The sequence below is a fragment of the Pezoporus occidentalis genome, unplaced genomic scaffold (assembly GCF_034315485.1).
Source record: "Pezoporus occidentalis ecotype Australia unplaced genomic scaffold, CSIRO_AGI_Poc_V1 ctg42, whole genome shotgun sequence".
In the NCBI taxonomy this organism is placed as follows: Eukaryota; Metazoa; Chordata; class Aves; order Psittaciformes; family Psittacidae; genus Pezoporus; species Pezoporus occidentalis.
The window spans coordinates 371,728-394,352 of NW_026915747.1; the positions used below are offsets into that span (position 1 = coordinate 371,728).

The 22,625-nt window shown below is 37.6% G+C and overlaps 1 protein-coding gene across 2 annotated transcripts in view; it reads left to right on the forward strand.

Annotated features, from left to right (window-relative positions):
* Window positions 1-22,419, forward strand: part of TAFA5 (TAFA chemokine like family member 5) — a 308,827-nt gene extending 286,408 nt beyond the window's left edge. The window contains exons 4-5 of one of the 2 annotated variants that reach the window (XR_009967711.1): window positions 19,716-19,808; window positions 21,166-22,419. Coding sequence is in view for 1 of the 2 variants with exons in the window: in XM_062634190.1 (XP_062490174.1) it covers window positions 21,166-21,174 (9 nt within the window). In the remaining variant the exon portion in view is untranslated. The remainder of the gene's footprint in view (window positions 1-19,715; window positions 19,809-21,165) is intronic. The other variant, XM_062634190.1, reaches the window with a different exon arrangement.
* The last annotated feature ends 206 nt before the right edge of the window (window positions 22,420-22,625 follow it).

Here is a 22,625-nt window from a genome sequence, read left to right on the forward strand (position 1 = left end):
GTGCATAAATCAGTTGACCCCACTGATCTGACAGAAAGTCTTTTTTCCCCTTTTTTAATGAGTTCACTTTCTGTCAGATTAGTGAGCTGTTCCAGTTCCTTCTTTGATTGCACCATAATTAGATTTGAAACAAATGAATAAGCAACTGCTTATGATGCAAGAAAGAAGAATAGAATAGGCTTAAGAGTGGACTACATAGCTGTGCTAGCACTGTGTTTAAGGAAAACACACCTTTACTTCTATATCTGGAAAATCTGGTATTCAGAGTTAGGAGGTTTGCACTGGCTTTACTACTGCAATTAATTACCCTGTTTCATCCTTGTATATATGCCCTCTTTTGTCTAAAGATGGTGAAGTGTCAGTCACTTCAAATTATGGTAACAAAGAACAAGACTACTAGAAGCATTTACCATGCCCTTGATCTAAGTGGATTACCTCTGAATAATAGTGAACCAAACTACATTATCGAAACATAAAGAAAATGGTTTTGCTACAGAATCCCATGTACTACTATCAACATCTACCCTGTGTAGCAAAGTTCAGTGTTATTTTCCATGCTGTTACAAGTTTGTCTCATAAAAATTATTTAGGTTTTACCCTACCCATATGACTGTACACAAACAACCATGAGTTTGTACCCTAAATCAGATACAGTTTGCTGGCCTTTTTCCATGCCAAAAAGATGCATGATTTCCTTTTGCATAAACCGCCTTATAGTGAATCATCTTCATGATGACTTTGATTGTCTGATAATGGGGTGTTTCAACCTGGATTCACCAGCCAGCTGCTCATCAGAGAGGAAAATAATAATAACAGTAAGAAAATTACATCAGATGTTTTTTTAAGGATTGAAGATTAAGAGCCACACAGATGTGACAGTTGTCACTCTAGAAGTAATAGTCTTAGAACAAACTAAAACCATCACATATTGGGTTATAAAAGGAATGGATGTCACTTGTTTCAGATGGTTTAATCCTGCATTTTCATAATAAACTACTCAGGTTTGACTGGAGATAGGGCAGGGGATTTCATCTTCATGGTCATAGTTTAACGTAGATCTCTACATTTCCACTGTGGAGACTAATGCAAGAATGTTCATGCTTTTCTTCTAATTTCTCAGACAGTGATAACTGTCAGAACAGAATTGTCATGATTTGCACAAATCAGTAGATATTGGGCATATTTAATAGAGGATCTCAAGAGCAAGCAGAGACTGCACTTTCACAGTTCAGGCCTGTGCAAAAGAGAGACATGACAATGAAGAGAATTGGCACTAACAATATTCATACAGTATCTACCTGTGAGTAGCAATCCTATTTTAAATTACATCTGTGCACATAAAATCATTAATCTGTACTTTCCCATTGGGAATTTAAACTATACTCTTTAATGTTATAAATCAAGCAGCTTTGAAATTAATGAAATATATTTTTGGTTCTTTAATATACCATATTATGGACAGTATCAATTAGATGCAAAGGATGAGTTGACTAGCTCAATTGTCATTCCTTTAAAACTCATCTCAGGATAGCATTACATGATACGTAATGGTATGGCTTTCCATTTTTATGGATCCTCTTGCAGTGTCATCTATTTTGATTTAAACAAAGGTTGGGAATATATTAATATTTGCTGAAGTTGTATTTCTGCTCTTATTTTAAATTTCCCTGTGATTTTGTTGCATATTTTTCTAAGTAATGAAGAAATTTTCTTGACTTGTTTTGCAACACACAACACTAGGGAAAAATAATGGCTTAATTACCTTAGAAAAAATAAGAATAGTAGCAACATTTATAAATATTTTAGAGGAAGAAAACATTCATAAAAGATCTATTAAAATATATTTCCCCTGAGGAAATATATCAGCTTGCATGATTAATTTACAGCATCTCAAGGATTCACTGAAACCTATCTTAAATTTCTTTATGTGATCAATTCCATTTTATTGCTGTGAGATTCATGCAATAAAGCAAATAAATGGTTGATTTATCTCACTGTTCCACTTGCGTGACAAAGCATTAGACTGAAAGGATGAAGAGAGATGAAGTCAACTGGTGTACAAGAAAAAATTGATTGTATGCTAATGTTAGATTTGTGAAGATAGTTGTTTTAGACCTTTTCTATCATTTTCAGTGTTTTCTTAACATATCAGGCACACCAAATAGATTTTTCAATTAAAATAATTATTTTTGCACTTAAACTTGATTACCACGTGTGTGTGTGTAGTCCCAATATTTTATAAAGTTCAGAAATTCTGCCTTTTGAATGGAAAATATTTAGGTCAAGAGTACATAATGTAATGGAAATATTCTATAAGCTTCCTAAGTCTTCTCCAAAGTATAAATAATGTCCAGGTGACACCATCACTAGACATGAGAGTCATCTACTTTCTTTAGATACATTGCTCACAACTTTTTTTTTATTCTTCCAGAAAAAATGAGACTGAGTATGGATGATGCTTTTCTAAGAAACCAAAGTCCAGATACCTTAAAAGCTTGGAAAATACACTATATAAAAAGAACATTTGGAAAGCTTATTTTGTAAAAAGAGCATCTTTTGTCAAAGAAACTAGGCTTAAAATGGAATCTCTGTGAAGACTTTTCCTGAAATTTCAATAAACTTTAATGATAATCATAGAAACATAGAATCATAGAATCATTAGGGTTGGAAAGGACCTTAAGATCATCTAGTTCCAACCCCCCTGCCATGGGCAGGGACACCTCACGCTAAATCATGTCACCCAAGGCTCTGTCCAACCTGGCCTTGAACACTGCCAGGGATGGAGCATTCACAACCTTCCTGGGCAACCTATTCCAGTGCCTCAACACCCTAACAGGAAAACTTCCCCTGTTTTAACCCGTTACCCCTTGTCCTGTCACTACAGTCTCTAATGAAGAGTCCCTCTCCAGCATCCCTATGAGGCCCCCTTCAGATACTGGAAGGCTGCTCTGAGGTCTCCACGCAGCCTTCTCTTCTCCAGGCTGAACAGCCCCAAATTCCTCAGCCTGTCTTCATATGGGAGGTGCTCCAGTCCCCTGATCATCCTCGTGTCCCTTCTCTGGACTTGTTCTAACAGCTCACAATAATAGTGAAAGCCAACCGTATCCTGGGCTGCATCAAAAGAAGCGTGACCAGCAGGTTGAAGGAGGTGATCCTGCCCCTCTACTCTGCTCTTGTGAGACCTCACCTGGAGTACTGTGTACAGTTCTGGTGTCCTCAATATAAAAAAGGACATGAAACTGTTGGAACAAGTTCAGAGAAGGGCCACAAGGATGATCAGGGGACTGGAGCACCTCTCGTATGAAGACAGGCTGAGAAAGTTGGGGCTGGAGAAGAGAAGGCTGCATGGAGACCTCATAGCAGCAGCCTTCCAGTATCTGAAGTGCTGGGGAGGGACTCTTCATTAGGGACTGTAGTGATAGGACAACAGGTAATGGGTTAAAACTTAAACAGGGGAAGTTTAGATTGGATATAAGGAAGTAGTTCTTTAATGTAAGGGTGGTGAAGCCCTGGAATGGGTTGCTTAGTGAAGTTGTGAATGCTCCATCCCTGGCAGTGTTCAAGTCCAGGTTGGACAGAGCCTTGGGTGAGATGGTTTAGTGTGAGGTGTCCCTGCCCATGGCAGGGAGGTTGGAACTTGATCTTAAGGTCCTTTCCAACCCTAACTATTCTATGATTCTATGATAAATGCAACTCCTGACTTACACATGAATCAGTGGACAACCATGTCTTCCTGGCATGCTGTTTTGACATCTCAGTAAATTCTGCCTGCAACTGAAGGTGTGTCTGATTTATTTTTTTTTTTTATTAGGTATAAGTAAGTTCAGCCCTAGCTATTCTGATGATCATGAGAGATCATAGAATGGTGGAATCAAAGAATCATTTAGGCTGGAAAATACCTTTAAGATCATCAAGTCCAGTCTCATTAATCTAGCACTGCCAAGTCCACCATTAAGTCATGTCCATAGGTGCCTCCACTTGTTACGTCTTTTAAATACCTTCAACAGTTCTGACTCCACAGCTTCCCTGGGCAGCCTCTTCCAATGCTTGCCACCCCTTTCAGTAAAGAAATTTTTTCTAATATTCGATCTAAACCTGTCCTAGTGCAACCTGAGTCTATTTCCTCTTGTCCTGTCACTTGTTACTTGGGACAAGAGACCAACACCCGTTTTGCTACAATGTCCTTTCAGGTAGTTGCAGAGAGAAATAAGGTCTCCACTGAGCCTCCTTTTTTCCAGGCTAAACATCCCCAGTTCCCTCAGCCATTCCTCATAAAACATGTGCTCCAGACCCTTCACCATCTTCACTTCTCTTCTTTGAACACTGTCCAGCACCTCAATGTCTTCCTTATAGTGAGAGGCCCAGAATTGAACACAATATTCTACTGCCCTGGTCCTGCTGGCCACACTATTGCTGATTGTCGTGGTTTAAGCCCAGCTGTAAATCAGAACCACACAGTCTCTCTCTCACGCCCCCCCTTCCCTCCCCGCTCCTGGAGGGATGGGGAGGAGAATCAAAAGAATGCAACTCCCACGGGTTGAGATAAGAACAGTCCAGTAACTAAGGTATAACACAAATCACTGCTGCTACCACCAATAATAATAATGATAAGGGAAATAATAAGGGAAGAGAATACAACCGTTCACCACCCGCCAATGGATAACCAGCCCGACCCGAGCAGTGATCTAACCCTTCCGGATAACTGCCCCCAGTTCATATACTGGGCATGACGTGCTATGGTATGGAATACCTCTTCAGCTAGTTTGGGTCAGCTGTCCTGTCTCCGCTTCCTCCTGGCTTCCTCTCCTCCCTGGCAGAGCATGAGACTCACAAAGTCCTTGGTCAGAGTAAACATTACTGAGCAACAACTGAAAACATCGGTGTTATCAGTGTTGTTCTCAGGCTGAAAGTCAAAAACACAGCACTGCACCAGCTACTGAGAAGGAGAAAAATGCTGCTGCTGAACCCAGAACACTGATACAGGCCAAGATGCCATTGGCCTTCTTGGCTGTCTGGGCACAAGCTTGCTTGTGCTCAACGGCCGTCAATCAGCACCCCCAGGTCCTTTTCCTCTGGGCAGCTTTCCAGCCACTCCTCCCTAAGCCTGTAGCATTGCATGAGGTTGTTGTGACTCAGGTACAGGACCCAGCACTGAGCCTTGTTGAACCTCATACCATTGGCTTCATCACATCAATCCAGCCTATCCAAATCCCTCTGTAGAGCCTTCCTACATCTTGTTAGTAGAATGAGTGTTAAAATTGCTTAATATTCTAATTGAACAGCTATGTGCAGTTTGGTTGTTTTGTTTTGTTTTTTTCTCCAAGTGTGCATTTAATGATCCCATCTGCTAATGGACTCATGCTTTAACTTGAGGTGTGTAGCATGATTTCATCTCCAAATAAAATCTTTTTTTATGAAACACAGGACAGCCCGCCACTTCACCTTCAATTTTGCCCCATTTATTCTACTTAAATTTCAATCAGCAGGTGGTGATCATGAGAGGTGAGTTTGAGGAGGCTGGAAAGGGATTCGCTTAAAGGCAGTCTACATGTGCATACTTGGTTTCTACTGGATATCTCCATGTCCTCAGAAGATTTGGTCAAATACTTGCATTGCTTTCAAATGAAAATCATAGAAGAGAAAATCAGCAATCTTCTGCAAAGTAGTATGCAACCTTTACCATTAAACAGCCAGGCCAGTGTGGCAGATTATTTTTTTTTTATGTACATATACCATAATCCATAGGACTTTTCTTTGTTTCTGGTAGCAAGAGAGGCCTGCTTGTGGAATGTTTTTACTTTCATTTTTTTATTAAATAAGATATTTTAGTAAAATTAAATTGCATGAGATGTGGTTGGGGGTATTTTTGTGGTGTTTTTGTTTTTACAAAACATGAATGATAAAAGCAGTCTTACCATGGAGGAAGTGCTCTTCAAAACCACAGAGAAATTTTTGGTGCATCTTCTGTCCTTGCTACCTACTCCCAGCAGAAATGCCTTAAATTTTACCTTCCTTATATCCAAGAGGAAAATAAATGAATGGTTGTGACTCTGAAACTAGGAGGAAGGGGTTTGAAAACAGGAAAACTTTTCATAGTTCCTGAGGACTATAGCCCATGGTCAGTACAGGGGTAAGAGCTTTCTAACAGTGAGGTCAAGAATGTGAATTTGAAAATGTTTTTTGATAGATTTGGTGTGGTGATTAAGGCACAAATGTTAATGGAGGCAGATTATCAGAGGCAGCACACAGGGAAATAGGCTTTCTTAAATGGAACCATAGCTTACTTGAATTCTGTAGTGCAATATATTTCTGTATATTCTCTTCCTGGTTTATTGATAAGGCTGAAATCCAAGACTGTTTTCAACAAATATCCTGCCTAGTATCCTTGGTCCTTGTCATTTTATAAACAATCTATTTTTCCCTTACAGGCAGTACAGGCACATCATTTGCATACAGTTGATTACAGGCATAACATTTTACTTCTGCACACACCCAGAGGTGTGGCTACTGTGGCAGAACTGAGCTACGTGCGTTTAATATCCACTAAGTGCATATTCCCTCACTTAAGTCTGAAATGAGGCTGATCTGGTGCATATTGGTACCTGGGGCTTCTGCACAAAGCACTGAATATAAAGGTAATTTCCTCAAAACCTAGAGCAGGGGAAGAATACAACAGCCGCCTTTTTATAACAATGCCAGAATCCAATCCCTCAGGAAGTTTCATGGAGTCTGAACGTCATTCTGCAGGCTAAGTGCCTGGGGTCTAATAGTTCTGGGAACCTCTGGGGATTGGGGCTGTCCAAGCTTGTACCAAGTCAATTTGTCATAAGTCAGGTATTCTGCTCTACCTCTCCCTTTGCAGACTTTTGTCAAATAGTACATGTAAGGGAGAAGATTGTAGAAGACTGATTCTCTTCAAAGAAGTGGCTGGTCTTCTGCAGTTTATTCCTGTGTCAGGCAGTTCCCACAGCTACCACCCAGCTTTGCTACTAGGAGCTGTTCCTGGTGAAGAAAAGTAGGCAAGCACCCATAATCACTGGAGCCTGGTCAGATCTATCAGCATTCAGTACACTGAGACATCTGCACATAGCATGCTGGGGTTACTGAACTGAACCCTTGGACTTAGTGGTTAGACCTAGCTAAAAATGATGAAGCAAAGAATCTTGTGCTCTGTTCTCTTTTCTGTGTAGGAATTGAAATCTATTTTCTCTCTAGTCTGGAGTTAAAGTAAGGGAGGACAACCTTTCTTGTTTTACTTGTACCACTGTGCATACCGCAGGAACATTGTAAGGAGGAGGGAGAACATAGTACTGCAACCTAGGAAGATGATGTTCTTTCAAAGGGAACCTTAAGAAATGAAAAGGAAGAAAATACTTGAATAGTTCTTTACACATCATCTGATTAAAAATAGACTTGGAGCTGTGAACAGGTTGACATTGCACTGTAAGACCAAAGAAGTATTAACCAGAACCTGCAAACTCACACAAATCAGCTAAGTGATTCTCTGATGTAATAAAGTTGAATAACTCTGCTGTGCTAACAGCCTTGATGTTTCCAGATACTGCACCTAAATACCTCCATAGGCCCCTTACCTCTTTCTGTGATTTGAAGTGTTAACAGAAGTGTACCCTGTATTCCCTCTTCAGAAGTCCAGTGAATAACTTTCATTTATATGTGATTGATAGCTGTGAACTGTGTTTAAGGTAAAGTATAGCTGGTAGCTGATATTTTAGATATTACAACAGACCATATGCCTTTTTTGTGGTAGGAATTGAATTGAGACATCTACAGTCTGTGGTCATACAGTTGAACAGTCATAAATCAAAAGCTTTTTATTACAGATATTAAATATCAGAAATTTAATCAACATGTAACTAATTACATTTATTTGGCAAAAGGTCCATAGAGCATTTATTTTAATTATTTGTCATTTTGTAAGCCTTAAGCTCTTAGCCAAGAATTCACTTTATCATTCTTATCTTGAGGATGAAGCTCTTCTTTCCCTTAACTCACAAACTTGCCAAACAGAAGTGCTTTGCCACACTTTTCACTTGAGGACACTCTATGTTGCATTTTCTATGAGCAGAATATCCTTTGCAGAGATGTCTGGGAAATAAGCCAGTTCTAATGGTCTCAGGAGAATCTGCAGGACTGCAGAAAAACAAAAAAGTATACTTATATTTAAGTACATTAATGTCTCAAGTTAGCACAGCAAATGGCAATTGACAGCTTTTGATAACTCTTGGAAAGAATTTCAAATCAAACTATGCATGAGGCTTTAAATCAAAACGTATTTATCTCTTTTTTTCCATTAATAAAGATCTGATTCTTTAGCTTCTGAGTTATGTCTGCTTACAATCCATATAATTTCTTTCCAGAATTTTAATGCTGTTTGTATAGTTTTGGCCTATCAGACAGCTGTGCATCTTGTAAGTGATCAGAGCAGTATCATTACTAGGAATGATAATGGAGTCAGCCCAGAGCATTTCAGATGTCAGAGCCATTGACTTACCACAGGATTTTGAGTGAAAATTCCCAGGAACAGAGCTTATTGGTGGAATAAGCAGACACTCCAATATTTAAAGAAGAACACTGGCGTAATCAAATATCAGTATAAGTGCACCTTTAAACTGAAGATCAGGGTTAAAAGGTCTTCTATCACCCAATTTTGAAGCTGGTTTACATTTTAGAAGTCAGTATGAAGAGCGAGTGTTACAGTTAATTAAGCACACTTTATCAGAGTAAGCTTAAACACTTTGCAGTGCATATGTTGTAAAAAAGTGAACGCTCGTCACGCCTAACTTTTACTCAGATAATGTGCCAGTATGGAGTTTTTAAAAGGAAAGGGAGAATATTCATTGATAATTTCAAACTCTCCTGAGCCTGTTGAATAAACAATCTGTCAGAGCAATAACTAATTGTATTTGTTTAAATTTGGAATTTTCACTTACTTTTTTGCATTGAAGTATTTCAATACTTTTAATTTTTTAATCCAAAAGAAAATTTTAAATTATATCATTGTATCATTTTCATTACTATTATGACATTATTTCATGATGAATCAGTACCAATTAGAATGTGTTTCATTCCTACTGATGTGTTATAATAGGATGTTTTGAACAAATAATTTTTAGGTATACATTTTATTTGTGATTGTCTTATTTTTAAATTATTAGGGCCTCATGCTAGTTAACACTGACAAAAACATCTAGATCAAAGTGTCCCCTCTCTGTTCTGTAATGAAAAGAAGCTACGCATCAAATGTACTAATTAGAAAAGCAGCTGTTTTCCTGCTGATATCTTAGCTTGAAATATTTTTTTCTAGGAAAATGAAAACAACATCTTCTCTTTAAAAGTTGCATAGCATAAAGTTGTTTATTAAAAAAAAAAAAGAAAGAAAAACAAAACCCCAAGCAATACAAGCAACATATTTTTTAAAGTATAAAAAAAATAATTAGTGAGAATGAGATACATTCCTTTATATAACGCAGTTAACAATCACATGACTTCAGAACCTAGTTGCTGTTTGCCTTGTCTATCATCAGTGGAGAGACATAGGTCCTTCCAAAAGGGGAGGTTAAATTTCATTTACGTGATAAAAGCAATTGTGTTTTTCTCAAAGACTATCAGGATATATGCTTTTAGAGCATTTGGTATGATTTATGTGTTCTGACTGGAGGCATCTAAATCAGATAACCACGATAAGTGTACATAGTTGCAGTATGCACTGTCAAACTGACCTCAAACTGCTTTTCCGTAAATTGTCCTTGACTAGCAAAATCCTAAATTAGGCTTTTAGATGCCCAAAGGTCAATGGGATAATTACTGCAACCGAGGTTTTTCTTTTTCAGATAGAAGTGTTATATAGTTTCACAGAATCACAGGATCGTAGAATGCTTGAGGTTGGAAGGGATCACAGGAGATCATCTTGTCCAATCTCCCTGCTCAATTAGGGTCACCTAAAGCACATTACTCAGGACTGTGTCCAGATGGCTCTTGAGTATCTCTGCAGAAGGAGACTCCACAGTCTGTCTGGGCAGCCTATTCCAATGCTCAGTTCTGTTGTCTGACACCAACACAACACAAACAGATATCACTGTGACACTGAAAATAAGACATTCAATTCAGTTCTTACTAACAAGTGATGTTAATTATTTCAGTAATAAATGTCAGAATTAATAGTATTTGCTCATATAGCATATCTTATCACACAGTACTACTCCTGGGATGCAAAATTAATTGATTCACTTTAAAATGAAAGTTTAACTTTTTTAAATACCATTTTCTTCTTAAACAAAATTATTCAAAACCAATTTTACATATTCTAGCACCTATTGAGTCTAACAGTGATAAAACACTTTAAGAACAAAGTTAATCACTGTGTGTAGAGAAGAGCTGTAGCTAAGCCTTACAAACAGCTATGAATGCTGCGGCAAATTTTATGCTTGTACCTTGCAAGACTGTCTCTCAAGAGCTTTCCTGCCTGTGTTGTAATTCCCACAGTAGTCCCTATGAATTTTACAGAATCTGTGGAACACACCCACATTGTCTCCTACACAGCATATTTCCTCTTATACTATTAAAAAAAAAAAAAATTGCCTTTTTTCCATTTTTGTTTAATTTTCAAAAAAGGGCCAATGCCAGAGAAACAGAAACTATATCTTGTTAGTTAACCTTGATAAAATGACATCTTCAAGAAACCCATAGCCTAAGCCAAGACCTGTTCTGAGGAGAATATACAGGTCTCCTTCTGACAGCAGAAACTCAAACCATGTAATTTCATTTGTGCATTAGTCCTATTCTGTGTGGCATGTAATTTCTGACCTCAAAAGAAAGATTGATCATGGCTTCTTCCATCTGATATTTATGAAATGTTGCCTAGCATGTCTGGCAGAGTCAGTAATACATTCTCCTCTTTTTCTGTTTTGTCTCTTGTTTCTATAGCATCTGAGTTTTGTGTGATTTCTCATTAAACATTCTCAAGTTTCACCCACGCAGGCCATCTGGACTATAGTTAATATTTTAGGACCTATCCCCTTAACTTTGATGTACTTTCTTGTAACTGCTAAAACATGGTGATATCTCTTCCTTCTGTCTTGAGAACCTCCCCCTCACAAACCCAGACATACCAGAGGAACCAAGGGCTTGATAGCTGCCAGCAGCTGAAGTCTTTCAAATCTCTTGTATATTTTTTTTGAAATCTGGGAAAATCTAAGATGAGAAAAAGAAATCTGTGAGTTCTCACCAGCAAAAATCTTACCATAATTATCAGAGTAATGTCCTAAAGTATCAAATGTTATATTAAAAAATAAGTTAGCAGTTCCTGGGTTTGGTTTGTTGCATTAGATTATGAACTCTGAAATGGTACTGTGATGAGCAGCACAGGTACTGTGTGATCCACCACACTGGATTAACTAATGACACTGTCAATACTATACCTTGATCCCTGTCTTTACCTGAAGCTTATTTGCTTCTCAGGTTCATTGAATTTCATCTGAGTAAATGTTTTAGGAACCAGCAAGGTCCATTTTACACCTACGATTGGAGCAGGTGAGGAATGGAAAACATTTTACTCTGATTTAACCCAGAAAAATCTCTTAAATAGCTCAATCATTTTTTAAGTATTCTCAAGGTCTGATGTTACTATTTGTCATTCTTATAATGTGAAGACAAGCTTGAAAGATAACAAAGGTTGGATAAATGTTTCTAAGAAACAATTTGACAGCTCTTCTAACACTTGTAATGACACGTGCTTAGTGTAATAGCATGCTTATCTGTGGTCCCATCCCCTTGAACTTCTAGGATTGTGTGATCTCTGTAGTAACATTTCTTAAGGATGGACCCACATAAAAGTTTCATGGTCTGTCTTGTCGTTTTAGCTAACTGAACCACAAATGCTTGCTTTTTAGGCACAGAGACTGATCATAAGATTGGTATCTTACTCCTTTTCCCTGCCATCTGTGAGACTCAACCCAGAGGAAATGCTCAATCACAAAATACGCTTTGGGCAGCGATGCATGTGGAGTTACACTAGGGTCTAGTGGGTCATCTGTGACAAAATGAGGCCTAGTGAGTCACAAGCAGGATCTGCCTGGAACTCCTCAGCTTGAGAAAAGAGAGTAAGTGCAGAATTCAGTTCTCTGAACTCATGTGTCCAGGGCAGCGTAGATGTTCCAGGAGTCTTAAGGTGTGTTCAGGAGTTCAAATATATGACACAAGGCATTTTGAAACAGCATCTGGAGGTCAGGGCAGATGCTCAAGTATGTCCCACAGGCACTAAACATCTATGTTTTGGCAGAATTGAACTAGAGATTTTGTTGACCTTGACTGAGATTGTACTTTACATATAGATACCCACATTTAGGTCTCATAATCTGAACTTGATCCAAGGAGATTGTAATAATGGGGAGTTGAAGGGCTGTCATGGAAGAGACAATAGGCTAGGAAACCCTAAAATCTGATTGAGAAAGGTTACTATAAAGTAGGGGATTCACCCCACTTCTATGAGACACATGGAACTAGATGAGGTGAGAAGATTCTCTGAGACTGCTATCTTCGTGTGTCGAGAGATCAAATTCACTTCCTCTCCTGCTCTCTGGAAGTTGTATTGCAGCTATTTTTATTATATAGTTCTGTTTTTTGTCTGTGTAAAATTCATTGTAAATTATAGAAAATTCCTTGACATTTGCCACAGTTTATTTTTCCTCTTTTGTTATTTGTTTTCAGGCTACTGCAGAAATCTGATTACCACAGCACAGCTTGCCAAAATATCACAGAAATGGGATAGGGAGGGCAATGGTGATCTTGCCAAAGAATTCAGATCCAATATGCTGCACAGGGAACAGAGTGCTCTGCCTACAGTTTACAGTGACACACTGGTTGGTTTTTGAACTACTGCATTGTATGCATCCCTAGGTTTGTTATGTTAAAATATGCTTGCACCTCTAATCAAAGCACTACACAGTATAATTTAGGTGTCTGCTTGTCTGCTTTGCCAAATAAGGTATTAAAAATGTTTTAATTTGAAAGTTTGGGATAATGATCCTTAAATTCTCTGTCTCATCCTTCTTTACAGCTTTACCATAGTCATGCAAAACTTAAAACTGGAGGATGAGCATAGGTGTACAAAAGGATATTTTAGATGAGATCATTATCTTTCACTTTCCTGAAGAGCCTCACTGTTTCTGTGGTGAAGTGTTTTAGGGAAGAATTTTTTGCATTTTATAATGTGCCTTTGAGGCCAGAAACTAAATCTCATAAACCTGTTAACAAGGGTGTAACAATCTGTTAGGCTGGAAATTTTTGGTTTTGCAGAGTAGGATCAATGTTTAAAAAGCTGAATTAATTTGTGCTGAGACATGCTTGTGTTGTTTTCCATGTGTAAATTTTGGTTCAGAAACTTTTTCCTTTGAAAAATGTGCCGTTTGCAGTCGATGTAAGGATTAAAAGCAGTGGTGGGCTTTCTTCTATACACATGGCCATGTACATTCAAGCTTTACTGAAGGCCATACTTGCTTTTCTGTTTGCACTGGATGCCCGTGTGTTATTTCTATAGAAGAATGCTGTATATGTTCTTACATTTGTTTTCAAACAGGGCTATGAGAGAATAAAAACCCTCCTGTATTGTTCTTACCTGACCTACATATATCTATTCCTTCTTTATTCCCTCTCACCACAGTTGTTCACTTACTACTTTCTCCTCAAGTCATAGACAAAGGCTAAGCAGAGCAATTTTAAATAGAGATTTATTTAGCATACATATTTATAGAGATTGCTTGTTAAAGTCATCTGCTGTGCTACATTGCTTTCTGGAATGATGCTAAACATTACTGCTTTCTTAAGCAATAAATTGTCAGATGGAATACATAAAGCAGACATAGTATCTCACTGGTGAACACTGTCTATTCAGTTCCTTTACTTGCAGTTGAACTTTCTGTTTAAAGCTCATGCTTTGTAAGTCAAAATTACCTCTTTTAATGGATGAAATATCCTGAATAGTCCATCTAAAAGCATGTTTCCTTTTCAGTGTATTATTCATCTAAGTTTAACTATTTTCACAATCCATCCTAGGAAATCACTGTTCCAGTTTCTATTGTGAGTGTGAAATTTTGCTCCAGACCAGCTGCCTGTCAATCAGACGTCACTCACACATATCCCTGAACAGTCTTCTCATCTAATTAGAGAAGAAAAAGTAACAGTTTGCATTTGTTTGTGGACTTCAACGATGACTCGTGGGTTGTTGGGGGTTTTCTTTCCTTTATTAAGTAGATTAATAGCTTTAAAATTCACATCACTGTCTTCATGAGATAGTCTTTTGTGGCAATACAAGCATTATTTTATGTAAGATCATTATATTTGATAGATTTTTATTAGCACACAAATATTCAAGGCACTTTATCAGAGTAATGTTTTATGTAATTGCAGTTATGTCTTTGTTCAGATTTTTTAACATATAAAGAGTATGTTTTCAATATAGGCATGTAGGTATGAATATTCAGGATTCAGTATACATTAAATTTACTGTGTTTAAATAAAAATAGAGTCTTAGATTCATTCCTGATTTAATTTGAAACTCTCTCCTACCTTAGAGAAAAGTCTCAGGAATAATAAATCCAGGTTATTTTTTCAGTACCCTAAGGAAAGCCCCTAGCTGTCCTTGCACACTTTCAATTCTGTTAATATTGCAGTTGCTTTTATTTGAAGAGTAAAAAGAAGGGAGAAAAGTAAGTAGTCATTTCTCAAGTTTACAATTCTGTGCCAGTTACAAACCTTTCTTAGTTTTTTACCTGGTGCTAAACTTCATCTAGGTGTACACCTCTAACCAAAGCAAAGAGAAATCAGATACAATTGGGTTACTTGCTCAAGGCCTTTTAGTAGTGTTGTTTTAAGTGTGTTTGCTTTTACCCAGCACATTAGAGATTAAGACACTCTGGTTTGCATTGTTATGCCTTGCAAAATATGTGATCCTCTTCATCATACCCTCTTTCTATCCATATTACTTCAAGGAGCTAGCTTTAGACTTTCATGGGGGCAGAATGAGACCTGTCTGATCCACAACAGCTCTAAATGCTACTCCATGATCACCTTTGTGCTCATCAGCTTTGAATGTTCTGAGCACAGATATTCTTGCTGCCACCTCTTCTGCCACCTCCATTGCTTTTTCTTAGCATATGTTCAGATGCTGAAAAGCAAGCTTGTATTATTATATATGCCTAAGGCTGAGCTCTTAAACACAGGTCACCTACATGACCTATGGTCAGCTGAGTTACAACACTTTGTTCTAACAGTTTCATTCATTGTAAGGATTATCTAGTTATAAGAACAGTCCCACTGCCTTCTCTAGTATTGCTTATGTAGGAATGGGCAATTCAGAAGAAAGGAGGAATGTATGATCTGACCTAGAACATTCCAAGATCTTGTGAGTTCAAAAAGGTAGCATGAGAGAAACAGGATTTTGATAGAAAAGGAAATGAATAATCAAAATGATAGTCCTGGCAGGTGGTCAGGGCAAATTGAGAAGATAGGGCTGGGAGTGTTATTTAAGGGGAAATGGCACTTTTTGGTGTTCGTTCTGGACAGATCATTAATATCAAAATAATTGTTATTGGAAAAAAAAAATCTCATTTGCAAAGAGTCTCAGAGTTGGAATAAATACTTCTTTCTGTGCTTGACTTGAATAGTAGAAGTGATAAAAAAAGTCCAGTCCAGATAGTGGATGTTAAGAAAGGGCATGTTCTAGAAGGTGGCTAGTGATTGGATTCTGTTGTCTGTAACTCATGAATGCTGCTTTGGTGGAGTGCAGCACAGCAAGGTATTATCTTTGTACGTAATACACTAGGCTGCTTTTTATAAACATTCACCCAAGCACAGACACTGAATTTGATCAATGTTATTTTTCCTAGTTCTGCAGGTATTACAACTTGAAGAGCATGGCTAGCTCAGTGAGTCAGAATACAGCACTACTAAGTATAGGAGCGTCCATGCTTCTTTATCTTATTCTTAGTAGCTGCAGACACTTTAAAGTTAGATTAACTTGTATTTTCCTGAAGACTAAACAGTTCAATTTGCATATATGAACAGCATGGAGAAAGGGAGAAAAAAGGAGAAAAACAGAATAAATTTTCAGGAGGGACTGTGAGAGTTCTCATAAATACAACAGGTCATTGCTACTGCTTGGATCATCACCAGGAATTTACATTTTTATTCCCATAAAGCATGAGGTATCTTGCAAGGTAGCATAAGGTTTTCCTTGGGCATTTTAATGCTTTTATATCATTCTTCCTGCATTATACATGCTTCGTTATTCAGAGACCTAGAAGAGACAGCTGCAGAAGCAGAGGGGAAAGACATGTTGCTTTATCTGACTTGCCATCAGCTGGTAAAAAGGTTTGGAACTGTTTCCTTTATGAGTAGGTTTGTGAGGCAGAGACTGGCCCAACCTACATCCATCTCTAACTTTGTACAAAAAACCCTAAGCCAAAACCAAAAGCCATTTACATTGATGTGTGCCATACAGAATCCTAAGACTCACAGAGGTAATTTTTAAGACCGTAGTTGAAAGTGCACAATCCACACTTCAGACAAGTAGTTCATCTGTAAAGCAACACTGAAATCTCTTTAATATGACCAATTTCTCTGTAGGCATCGAGAAAATTTCCAGAAATCAGTGCTGCAAACATGATAGATAGTTCAGAGTTGTCATCATAAAGTGTCAATGTAACTTCAACAGGCAATCATGTAAAAGCACTTGGCTACTGTAGCAAAAATAATGACTTTGGTTCACTCTGACTTTCATTTTTGTTCAAAAAATGGAGTGGAAACCAGATGAAACTGCTAAGGCTTTGCCGGGCTTGACATGGTATTGTTGGTTTTTATGCAGGTTCCATTTAAAATAAAAGGTCAGGCAAGATGTACTTGAAACTCAGTCCTAACTCTGAAAATATTTGCCAGTTACAGTAAGTCTGGTTCAGTTTTCTGGTTTGTGGTGAGAAATTAAAACATTCTGTCACTGAATTAAATCATACCACACTGAAGGACAGACAGAGGGTTTTGAGTGAGTTTCTTTTGGTGGAAATCCTGTCAGAAAATCACCACATATTCCCAGTTCCTCAGGGTGGCTTGAATAATGTTTTGTCTGTCTTTGACTCATAGGAATGAAACAGTAAATTACTTTATTTGCCATTAGGGCACAGTTGGAGATAATGGTATTCATCGTTATTCTACTCCCTCCAGAATACGAGGAATCAAGTGGACTATGTAACAATTGTGTAAACACTCTTAGGACATATTCAAGCCATTCAAAAATTATAAGATATATATGGTCATATGAAATGCATTGTTTCTTATGCTTTGGATTATCTATTAATATGCAGTCATTTTTCCGCTTGAACAGAATTCTGTGGAGCACACAGGAACTTGGGCTTCCATCACATAAAAAAATCAGATGACATATGGTAATATTTTAGTCTCTAGTACTAGACGCTCACTCAATCTCTCAAAGTTGAACAAGATCAAGAGTTCTCCAGACACATAGCCAGAACATCTGACTCCTTGAGAAGTAACTGAACCTACGGTCTAAAGCACAGGGGAGAAATTCTGACTTCATTGAAGTCAGTAAAAAAAAAAAAGACTTGTGCAATGGTACCTAATGGCAACCTAGAACTGCCATGAGTCCTGTGTAGAAATGGACAGAAAAGAAAATCTTGTAGTAAGCGATCAGTACCGGGACTCTTTAATTTGATGCTGCTGCAAATTTCCTAAGTGAAGGGAAAAAAAGAAACAAAGGGTACTGAACGAGCTGGCAGAGAGCCTAACCGAGCCACTTCCCATTATTTCTCAGCAGTCCTGGCTAACCGTGGCAGTCCCAGTTGACTGGAGGTTAGCAAATGTGACACTCATCCACAAGAAGGGCTGTAAGGAGGGTCTGGGGAACTATAGGCGAGTCAGCCTGACCTCTGTGCAGGGGAAGGTTATGGAGCAGATCCTCTTGTGTGTCTTCACAGTCTGTACCGGACAACCTGGTGATCAAGCCCAGTCAGCATGGGTTTACGAAAGGCAAGTCCTGGTTGATTAACCTGGTGTCCTTCTATGACAAGGCGACCCCTTTACTAGATGAAGAAAGGCTGTAGATGTTGTCTATGCAGGCTTTACTAAAGCCTTTGACACTATTTCCCACAGCATTCCCCTGGAGAAATTGGGTGCTCATGGCTGAGGTGCTGGATCATGTCCAAAGGACAGTGAAGCTGGTGAAGGGTCTAGAGAGCAAGTTCTGTGATAAGCAGCTGAGGGAACTGGGTTTTTTTAGCCTGGAGAAAAAGAAGGTCAAGTGGGACGTTATTGCTCTCTACAACCACCTGAAAGGAGATTGTAGTGAGGTGGGTGTTGGGCTCTTCTCCCAAGTTATGAGGGTTAGGACAAAGGGAAATGAACGCAAGTTGTGCCAGGACGGGTTTAGATAAGACATTAGGAAAAATTTCTTCAATGAAACTGTTGTCAAGCACTGGAACAGGCTGCCCAGGGAAGCTGTGGAGTCAGCATCCCTGGAAGTATAGATGTGTAGATGTGGCACCTAGGGATATGATTTAGTTGGTGGACTTGGCAGTCTTAGGTTAACAGTTGGACTTGATCTTAAAGATCTTCTCCAACCTAAACAATTGTATGATTCTATTTTATGTTTTGAACTTTTAGTATAAATAATAAAGAAGTCCCTTTTATGGTCATTTTGATAATCTTTCTTTTCTCTTGCTTAATCTGCCTGGTTTTCTGGGGAGTGATTAATTTATCTATAATGAGGAATACAAGGGAAAAAAACAGGAGGTGGGAGGGTAGGTGTACATTTTCTCTTCACTGGACTCTTCATGCTCTCTTCTATCCTTTGTCTTCTTTCTGTCATTTGTTCCTATTACCTACCTTACCTCTTTTTCATGCCTTCATCATGGTGTTTTCCATGCCTTCATAAATGGTGTTTCAACTTCCCTAGCTAACCTATGCCTTCTCTTCCACACACCCCCCCCCCATTCTATTTTCTTCTGTCATTGTCCAAAGTTGTAAATTCACATCCTGTTCTCTAATCTGTTCCTCTTCCTGTCATCACTTTATTTCAAACTTGCTCTCTGCCCTGCCTCAGCATTTTTAAAATGCATAATTGTCTCCCCTCTTCTCTCCTTCTTTTAAAGTGTTGATACCATATTCACGCAGCAGGGATGTGTGAAGTAGAGACAGGGATAGCAAGTCAGGAAGGAAGCTTTTATATCCATAAAATGACAAAGCAGCAGGTATCTGCAAATGAATGTGGTTGTACCTGAATTCTCTCTCCATCTTGGGACCAATATTGGTACAGAAGCACACTGTGAAAACACCGAACACACAGTCCGTCAGCAGTTTACGCAGCTGCTTTTAGCTTTAGGCCACTCCAGCATAATTCAGGAAAGATGGAGCTAACTCAGCCTAATTCTTAATACAATAGTAGTTTACTTTCAAATGTAATAAACCATAAATCTTTCGGTTTGTGTCTTGCTGGATAAAAAATATGACTACCTTTAAAGTTGTGTTCTTTTCTAATGGGAAGAGAAATAGGGGGCATAGTGGAAACCCCAAGAAAGAGTATAAAGGGGAAACAGAAAAATTAATAGAAGCAAAACTTTAATTTCTCTTGCTGAAAGTATATTTAAAAAGGGGAATATACCACAATAATCAACCAGGTTTTTTGCCTTCAGCCTGTCTGAGGCCATGTGGTTTGGAGATCTGATCACTAGTCCGAAAAGGAAAGGCTGTTTGCAAGATTTCTGGGGTGTTTTTTCCTGGAAAAGGTGAGAGGACAAAAGCAGAAATATGTGACATACACTTTATGCCTTATAAGGAAAGTATTTGTCTATCTCTGTCTGTATGTCTATCTATCTTTCTATCTTTCCACATACATGTAGAGAGATCCATATGTTTCAAGCTGTCACTAAATTGATTTGGAGGCAGGTATTTCTTTCATTTAATGCTCTGAGGGTTGGATGAAAAACTCTAAATCTGATACACGGCTTGAACCAAGTGAACTGTATTTTCTTATTTGTTTTATTCTTTCACATTCACTGTTCAATATTTTCTGGAGTTATGCATGGTATTTCCATCAGTAAACAGTTCTGACTGTTTGGAGACAGAACAATGCCAAAGCAGAAGATAGTGTTTGAGCATTCAAACCACATTTTGTAACCATCATGCTTGCTTAATACATCTCAAAACATTTTGTCTTGTACAATATCTGTGTAATTTTGAAACCATTTCTAAACTGTTATTTTGGGTGAGCATGAGTAGCTGGCTCCTTGCTGTATAAAATCAGTCATCACTTTCTCATTTGTGTTTGAGCTGTCATCCAGTACTCTTGTTTTCTTTAATAGTGTGAACTTTGTTCTGTTTCTCTTTTAAACCTCTGTTTTCATTCCATTTTTATTTTAAACAGGTTCATCAGGCAGTCCTTTACCCATTCCATTGTTTTGTGGGGTTTTGTTAGGGTTTGGGTTCGTTTTTGTTGTTTTTTTTTTGTTTTTTTTTTATTGCTGTGCTACTAAAACAATTTTATAATTAAATCGACTATTAATAAACATTTTTTACATTAATTTGCACTTGTAATAGCATCGCTAGAGGGCAGTATTGATTAAATTAGGCGCACTCTACTGCTCATTGGAAATTTATGTGCAGAAAAGCCTCCAGTACAAGCATCCTTGCTTTTTTAATAAATGGTCGTGGCTTTCACATCCATTTTTCATCATATCCCATACATGAAAAGTAAATAGTCATTTTTATTGCCATGTGTATTAGATATTGTTATATGTAACTTTAATGCAGGTAAAAGAACATTCTGTGATATTATTTTTATAAAAAGGAATGTGCATGGAGCTTAGTAGAAGATCTGTGGCATTGAAATTATTGTAAATTATCATTTTTATTCATGAGTTTATTAGAAATAATTATTAAAATGATAAATATTTATAACAAATTAAAATATAGGTTTGTTCATATGTTGTTTCTCAGGAGAAATGTTTGCTGTGAAAAATATCTTCTAATTCAGTAGCTGTTAATTCATTAATCTCAGTACAGTATATTTGAAAATAATGGACAGCAAAGATAACCAGGATTTTAACTTAAGACACTGACTCATTTGTTCTTATTGATTTACAGGTCTCCTGACAAATGCAGCAACACAGAATCCTCGTAGGAGTGGTTTAGGCTCTGTGTGAGCTACTTAGTCAAGTTTCACTGCTGTTGATCATCATTTGTTATATGTCATCAACTCAACTGTCTGTTTCTCTGTATCTCATGAATGACAGCATAATTCCTCTACATTAAGAGCTAAAGTTTGTTCTACCATATTAAGGATCACGGAACTAAGGAATCTAGAAAAAGAGATATGCTTGGGCATTAGCAATACAAAAAAGTTCATGGTTAACGTTTCATCTGCGTTATACACCACTGCTGGACTTGCTGTTACCTACATGTTTTAATTCGAAGAGTCTGCTACAATGAAGAGTATCATCCCAGTCAGCCTTAGAGAAGACTGTTTTGCCTATGGGAGGACACTGAGGTGCAAAAGAGAAACTCTTCTTGTGCCCTAAACTGTCTGAATTGCTTTTATTTTCTTATACTTTCAGTATATACAATAGACCAAAGAGCAAAATCTATTTTAAAGTGGACACAATCTTACTGTTAACAGAGTTATGTCATTAAATTGTAGGAGGTCTCCACAAAGACATGATTCCAGATTTCACAAAGCTGAGATGTTGTTCAGCAGAAGTCTTTATGGAAAACTGCAGTAAAAACTAACTCAGAGACCTACTCTTGAAATGCCACGTTCAAGAGAACATAATGGAGCACTGAGTTTGAAAAACTTGGACAAAAAGAACACAAACTGTCTACACGGCACCTTTATTCCTCTGTACTTAGATTGACTTTCTCGTACTAAAATCATTTTCAGTTTTAACCAGTTAAACATGCCTCTTCTACAGTTCCATTTTTGATAGTTAAAGTTGAATAATACAGTATTTGCAAAGAGCATGTTTGGTCATCTGTGGCCTATGTCTCATCTGAAACACCATTTAGCACCAGAAAGCAAATTAAAGAGAAAACAAAAAGTAACACTTGTTTGAAAGAGATCATTAAATGTATTTTGAAAAGCCTAAAGTTATATATTTAACAGTTTTTATATGTTGTATATTTGTAGAAAATCCTATTTAACAATTAACGTGATAACTCTGACAGTCATGACAAGTGGTTCAGAGTTAAGTTGTGTTTTATTACTTCAGTTGTCTCTGAAGTGACTGGTATCGTTTGCTTTCTTCCATTGGGACATTCTGGATGTAAAGCATGACCAGAGAAGACTGTGTAGAAAAAGCAAAGAATAATGTTGTTTATATTACATAAATGCATTCAACCATTGCACTGTTGGAAGTCATTTTTTTATTTTATTTTTATTTTTGGTCTTTATGTACTGATAAAAATAGAGTGTAAAATATTTTACTCATTGCTCTTCATAGCACGGTTTTTTGCTTTCTTTTTTTTCTTTCTTCCTTTTCTTTCTCCTTTTCTTTTTTTTCTCCCTTTTCATTCTCCATTTTTCTTTTCTTTTTCCTTTCCTTTCCTTT